Genomic DNA, 7,112 nt, shown 5'->3' on the forward strand with positions numbered 1-7,112 from the left:
GATAAACTGTTTAGCTTTGGGTAAAATGCAGCGCTTGTCACTGTCACTTTTTACCCAGCCGCCCAATCAATGGAGGAGGGGCGGTACAAATACTACACCGTCCTACTTGTACAACAACTGAACAACAATAGAGAAGTTAATATTGCTGGTTACTGCATTTTTATATTTAGCAATATTCTTCAAAATGAGATACTAGTAATACATTACTGCCGTGGATATTTCAAATCATAGCAACCAAAGCGTCTCTCAGCTCGAAAAACGCTGCGCCACCAAAGCGTTCTCCAGCACCACCAGCTGGCCATTTTAAGAAGAGCGCCTGAGTTTTTCAGATGGCTAAAAACGCTTTGGTGGACACAAGTTATTGAATATTTATTGTTGGGCATATGGCCTATTAGTGTTTTTTTTTTGCATTTATGCAATATACTGGAGCCAAACCTGAGAAAGTAGACCAGAATATTCCACTGCGTTCCTGGACACGCAATTTACGTAGCTGTAATTCATAGGCGGGGATTATGCTAATTGTGAATGAGCGTGCACGAGCGCCCTATTTACGAATGATTGGAATTCATTAACATACACATGTTTAACTATCAAATCTGATGTGTACGAAGTGTTTGTGAATTTGGAGGAGAGTTTTCGGGAAGGTCCGTTTTACGCGCAAATTACTCCGAATTTACTCCTATATTTACGAATTTTTAATGAATGAGGCCCAATGCAAGTAAAATAACTGAAAAGGAATTTAATAATTATTGTAACTATGTAGAAAGGTTTAAATCAATCACATTTCAACAAATATACACTGCCATTCAAAAGACGATTTCTTAAAAGTTTTTGAAAGGAGTCTCTTGTGCTCACCAAGACTGCATTTATTTGGTCAAAACTATATAAAAATGTAATGTTATAAAATATTACAATTAAAATAACTTCTATATTTGAATAGATTTTAAAACAATTTATTCCTGATGGCAAAGTGGAATTTTCAGCACCCATTACTCTAGTCTTCAGTGTCACATGATCCTTCGGAAATTATTCTAATATGCTGATTTGGTGCTCAAGAAATATTTTTTATTAGTGTTCAAAGCCGTTTGTGCTGCTTAATATTTGTGGAAATAGAGACCGTTTTTTCTTTTATTCTTTAATGAACAAAGTATAAAGAACAGAAAATTCAAAGAACGGTAAAGAGAACAGTAAACAGCAAACAGTAATTTATAACATTACAAAAGATTTTTTTTTTCAAATAAATGCTTTTGATCAATTGAGTTTATCCGTACTGAATAAAAGTATTAATACACTTTCAAAACTTACTGACCCCAAATGTATTGAACAATAATGATCTAATAAATATTTTTAATAAATCCGAATGTTTAATTATAATATTTAAGTACAATTAAGAAAGCAAAGCAATTGACAACTATCACAAAGTGATACAACTATAAAAGTCAGCAAGTAGAACATGCTAGTCATTAATTAAAAAACCTGTTAAACTGGAAAACACAGGGCCAAAATGTGGCAGTCAGGTGCTATTGTAGGACTTGTCGCATCTAATAAAGGATTAGTCTTCAAAAAGAATAGGATTAGTCAGTGTGACATAGGAAGTGTGCCATCACGCATTGGTATGGCGACACTTACACTAAATTATGATGTTTAATGCTATGTTTAATACTATTTCAACTCCAAACATTCTTCAATGCCTTTAAACGAGTGTAAAACTGTCATTTACAGATTCACAGACAGAGAAGAATATCTTAAGAGTCTTAAATGAGACAGCTGGTGTCTGCACTCCAGAAAAAGGGCGAATTAGGTGACGGGGAATCTCTAAAACCCATTCATACCTATAGGCATTAACCTATTTACATTTATTATAGAATACTTCCACTATGATTGAAGCAAATTAAACATCTGAATGAAAACGATAAATTATATTCATCTGGATGCACAAAATGTCTAAAAGACACAAACACCTGCTATAAATGTGCAAATGCACCACTTAAACACACAGGATAAATGAAAAAGCATGTGCTGTTGCGCAAGTGCACAGACCAAAACAAAACCATTAAAAGGCAATACCACAAGTTGAACTTTCTTAAACTGACTAACAGACACATCTGCAGAATTTAAACTATTTAAAGCATTTGCATCGAAACCACAAAATGCAAAAGACACATTACTTATTCTGCTTCATAATGCATGCAGTTCTCTTCATTTTGAGTCAGCGAGTTCCTTGTCCTGAATACTTAGGTCCTTGGAGGCTCTAGTACCATTTAAAACCAAGCAGCATTTGGTGGGCCTGTCCCATCCCATCCCTCCCGAACTGCCATTTACTCACCTTGGCACAACTTGACATGGTTGATGTAGTTAGAGATCCAAGGGTTCCGGTACATATTGATAAAATAAAATGAGTGGACGATAGATAAGAAAAGAAAGTGACCGGAAAGGAGGGAGGGGGTTGTGAAGGACCAAAGAGAGGAGGAAAACAGGAGAGAGTGAGAGAGGACTGCAGAAAGGAAGCAGTGTCTGAACTGCAAGGTGATGCAGAGTTAGCTGCAGCAGTCCTGGGACAGCCAGAGAAGGGAGGTGGAGAGAAAGAGAGAGAGAGAAACGCTGCGAGAGGAGGAGGAGAACAGTATATCTCCAACACTATGACACTATGCTGACGGAGAGCCTTTTGCTGTCTGCATGGCTACTGCTAAATGCTAGCAAGGTAACTACGGTGCTAATGCTGCTCACTGCTAATCAGATTAACAATAATGAGGCTGGGGGATGAGGGGAGAGAGAGAAATGTACAGAAAAGGGTGAGAGGGGGAAGACAACAGTGGTCAGACGGTAGCGGTTGTGTGCACTAGCAGCTGCATACAGTGGATGTGTGTTTAGCTTTTAGGACAGCTGAAAGGGCGAGAAAGTAAGAGAAGATAAGTGTCTCAAAGGAACTAGAAATTCCACTCATCTCTGAGCAATGACATCTGTGTGGTACTGACAGAAAGAAAGAGAGTGGAAAAGCAAGATCTCTGCCATGGGGAACATAACTTGCCAAGTCATATTGTTGTGTTAAGTGCTCAAAGGAGGACAAAATAATTGACGACGTGTGTAGTAGAAAAATCATTCGATTTATGAACTTTCCCACTCTGTATTCCCAATATCAATAGATGATGCTGTGTTAAATAGGTTTAGATTTTTCATTTTTACTATCCTGGTCCCTGTGGTGTCGGAAAAAACAAACTTACTTGCTTGAGTTTCTTCTCTGGAATAACGATGAGTTTCAAAAGAATTACTCTGACCAAGCGCACCTGTTAGCTCTGGGGTTCAAATGGAATAAAATATTCAAACCAGCAGCCAAACTCAGAAATTCTCGTGTAATAAAGTCACCCATCTGTGAGGAAGACATTGACTGCTGAGGAATGGAGGAAAAGATGAAAGTGTAAAGAGAAAAAAAATGATGGTGAATTAATGGACAGTAGGAAAAAAAGCTAAAGCAAGCTAAGTTGCCATTTTATATTTTTATATACTGCAATATAATTAAAATTTCAAATGGCTGTTTTCTATTTGAATATATTTTAAAATGTAATTCATTCATGTTTTTACTATTATCAGTGTAGCTTAATGTTGCGAAAATTATGATGCAAATTCTCAAGTTCAAAAGAACAGCATTTATTTGAAATAGAAATCTTCTGTAATATTATAAATGCATTTGCTGTCACTTTTGATCAATTGAATGCATATTTTGGTGCAAGAACTAACAGACGTAGGGCCCTATGATTTCCGCGATGCAGAAAACGCGGACAGGATCGCGGAATTCAGTCATAAAAATGGAATTTACTGTATAACACAGAATTTCACAGTATTTGCCAAAAAATTTTTAGATGAATTAAAAATAGGTCATTACACTTGAATCAGATCACAATATGGACTAGTATCTGTAAATAAGTATCTGTTTCGTTTACTATACTGAAGCTCGCGTCTCGCTTACGGTGATTTCAGCATCTGTCCTCTCACTAAATGAGGACATAAATACATAAACAACATTTCCAGAACTGAGAGTCATTTAATGAGCACTTTACAGTTTAATTTGAGCAAAACTAGCATATCATATACACGCACAAATTTAAAGGTATTCTCGGCAACACTTCAAAATAAAAGTTCAGTTTAATCTGAAGGCATTGTGCCAGACATTTTTCAATAATTAATAGGTAAATAAAATTAATGTTTTGTGCCTTCATTTGATAACCAGAAAAATTAAATACACAACACTACGGCTATTGTAAGAATAAATTTGAATAAATTAAGTTGTTTTAATGCATTAAAAAAAAAAGACATATGCTAAAACACAGAATTTGGTAACAATAAAACATAAGGTGAGAAAAAAAACATTTCATAGGGTCCTAAACATGTAATTTTTGTTAAACTTATAATAAATTGATGTGAAATTGTATAAGTTTCATGATTTCATGATCATGAACTAGGGATGCACGATATTATCGGACCGATATCGGAATCGGCCAATAATAGCTTTAAATGTACATATCGGCATCTGCCCGATATGAAAAAATATGCCGATATGTCTTGCCGATAAGAGGAATACGTTAACTCACATGTGCTCAAGGTGTGCTAGCGATTAGACTACATCAAAAGTGTAACTCATTCTGGAAGCAAAGTTTTGCCTGAATGGCAATTAGATTCACTGCTTTGGATCGCTGCATTTAAACTGAGAATGCACGTACAGAATGACACATTTGGTGTATGATAGAGTAGACAGTAATAGCACGTGCAGCGGCAGCAGCGGCAGCTTCCCCCGGGTCCTAACGCCCCGTTCGGTAAGGAGTTTTAATTCCGTAGGGGTGCTGTTGGCCTACTTTTAATTAAATGAAAATAAAATACACAAATAACATTTAGACTTGTGTTTCTGATTAAATAAAGCATTAATTGATGTCATAAAATCATGAGTATGTTTTGATTTAAAGGTCAGAAGCTATCACTTACATGAATAAAAAAAAAAAATCACAAACATGACACTTTTAAATTAAATAATTTTATATATACTGATTTATTCATTAATGTGTTATATGTTATTTTTTAAACAAATTATGAGCTCTAAAGATTTTCAGAATGTTCACAACTCTTTTGCTTTAGACCATCTACAAATGTTAAATCTTAAAATAAACAAAAAGAAAAGTAAAACTAACGGTGACCGTGCTTGCATGTCAAAAATTTTTTAAATAATTAGCTACACTTGGTGTTGTTTCCAAACAAAAAGAAATATATCGGTATCGGCCAAAATGAACTGAAAAATATCGGCATATCTGATATCGGCAAACATCCAATATCGTGCATCCCTAGTATGAACAAATAACTGAAGTCAAGTCCTTTTTCTAATATTGTGAAAGTGACAAACAATCTAAGACGTCAACTTACATAACAAAGGAAAGGCTTACAGTCAACCCAATGTTAACTCTATGGAAATAGCCATATTTAGCCCTCTAAACCAGGACTGACAACCAGATTCTGCTGCTGTGAGAATGTATTATAAATGGACATTATAAATAACATTATAATGGAAAAAAAAAAGTTTTAAAAAATGGCCACTGGGATACAAAAAGGACTGAGGGAGGCAGTACGAAGCTCACAAGACATTGGAAAATAAGAAACAGGCCAGTGTGGAATATAGGGAGAGTAGACAGCAGTAGAGAGAACTTAACCTCAGTGTGCATTCAAGCAAGCAGGGCATTTAAGCACTCGTGTACATGCAGAATGGCATTTGCCCTGCACTATTTATGGCCTATTATCCTGACTGCAATGTTTCCACTGCAATACTTATCATACTCATCGACACACAAACAAATGCCCTTAAGGATGGCCTGAGACTGAGACCCATCAAAAATCAAGAATGTGTCAATGAGTGTCTCAAGTGGCCAGAGAAACCAGCTGCTGTTGTTCTTGACACAATCACAGAGCCAATGTGCCAATCAGTGTCTGACGGAGATCAGCCTTCATCACAGACCATGATTAGGAAATCAAAGACATTCCAGAGACTGAACTAATATCTAAAATAATCAGCACTTGAGTTCCAGTCGGGATCTAACTAAAGGCAGAAAAGAGATGACATCACAGCGTGACACTCGAGGAGGGCATGTGCACTGCCTTGTCATTACAAATAATAATGTAATCTACTAGTTCCTCTGAGACTGGTTTGCTTTCTCAGATGACAAATAGCACAAATATGACATCATCCCTTGATCCAAAACACACCATCTAATGACATGGTCTTATGCACATGTGCTCAAGTATTTACAGCTCAAACTGTTGGGCTTGGATTAACACCATCTGCACGCTATAGTAGTAAATAAAGATTAAAGTGGTAAATGGTGACAATAAACTCAAGCAAACAGAAATAAAGAGGAATTATGAGACAAATTAAGCCAAAAGGCCATGCAGTGGGTCTAAGCTTAAATCCAGAGTTTAAAAATCGCATGTTAGCCTAAAAATTGTTTTCTGTGTACCAAAAAAATTCATAAATCTAAGCAAAGAGACTTGGCCACATTTTTGGTTTATTGAATTTTAGCATTTATCATCAATTAAACAGTACTGTCAAATGTCCCAGGGAAGGCAAATAAACAGATTATAAATGAATGGAAACATTTAGGAAAGCCAGGAAAAAAATCTGATCCATTTTAGCAATTAATTAAAGTCTGGATAGTTCAAATTTGACTAGCAGAAATCTAGCCGTGTTTCTGGGCTCTCTTAAAGTTAACATACTATACCCCATGTTCAGCTTGTCCTCAAAATGGCCCTGATTTCCCCACATATCAACTTTCAGAAGGTCCCGTGCCAGAACAACACTACCTGGCAAGGAGTTTAAGCTAATCTGACTTTTGGTTTTCTAATACAACTAAATTATCTGCTACAGTGCCGTGAAAAGTTTTTGCCCCCTTCCTGTTTTTTAATTTGTTTTGCATATTTGTCACACTTAAAAGATTCATATCATCAAACAAATTTTAATATTACACAAAGATAATGCAACTAAATACAAAATGCAGTTTTTAAATAATGATTTCATTTATTAAGGGAAAAAAGCTGTCCAAACCTACCTGGCCCTACGTGAAAAATTAATTGCCCCCTCC

At 35.9% G+C, this 7,112-nt stretch overlaps 1 protein-coding gene across 4 annotated transcripts in view; it reads right to left on the reverse strand.

Annotated features, from left to right (window-relative positions):
* svila (supervillin a) overlaps window positions 1-2,671 on the reverse strand; it is a 55,086-nt gene extending 52,415 nt beyond the window's left edge. The window contains exon 1 of one of the 4 annotated variants that reach the window (XM_016564508.1): window positions 2,327-2,671. In XM_016564508.1, coding sequence (XP_016419994.1) covers window positions 2,327-2,381 — 55 coding nt within the window. In that variant the 5' untranslated portion in view covers window positions 2,382-2,671. The remainder of the gene's footprint in view (window positions 1-2,326) is intronic. The other 3 variants (XM_016564510.1, XM_016564509.1, XM_016564511.1) reach the window with 3 other exon arrangements.
* Window positions 2,672-7,112: the final 4,441 nt, after the last annotated feature.

The sequence above is a fragment of the Sinocyclocheilus rhinocerous genome, unplaced genomic scaffold (assembly GCF_001515625.1).
Source record: "Sinocyclocheilus rhinocerous isolate Xijiao unplaced genomic scaffold, SAMN03320098_v1.1 scaffold650, whole genome shotgun sequence".
Taxonomy (NCBI): Eukaryota; Metazoa; Chordata; class Actinopteri; order Cypriniformes; family Cyprinidae; genus Sinocyclocheilus; species Sinocyclocheilus rhinocerous.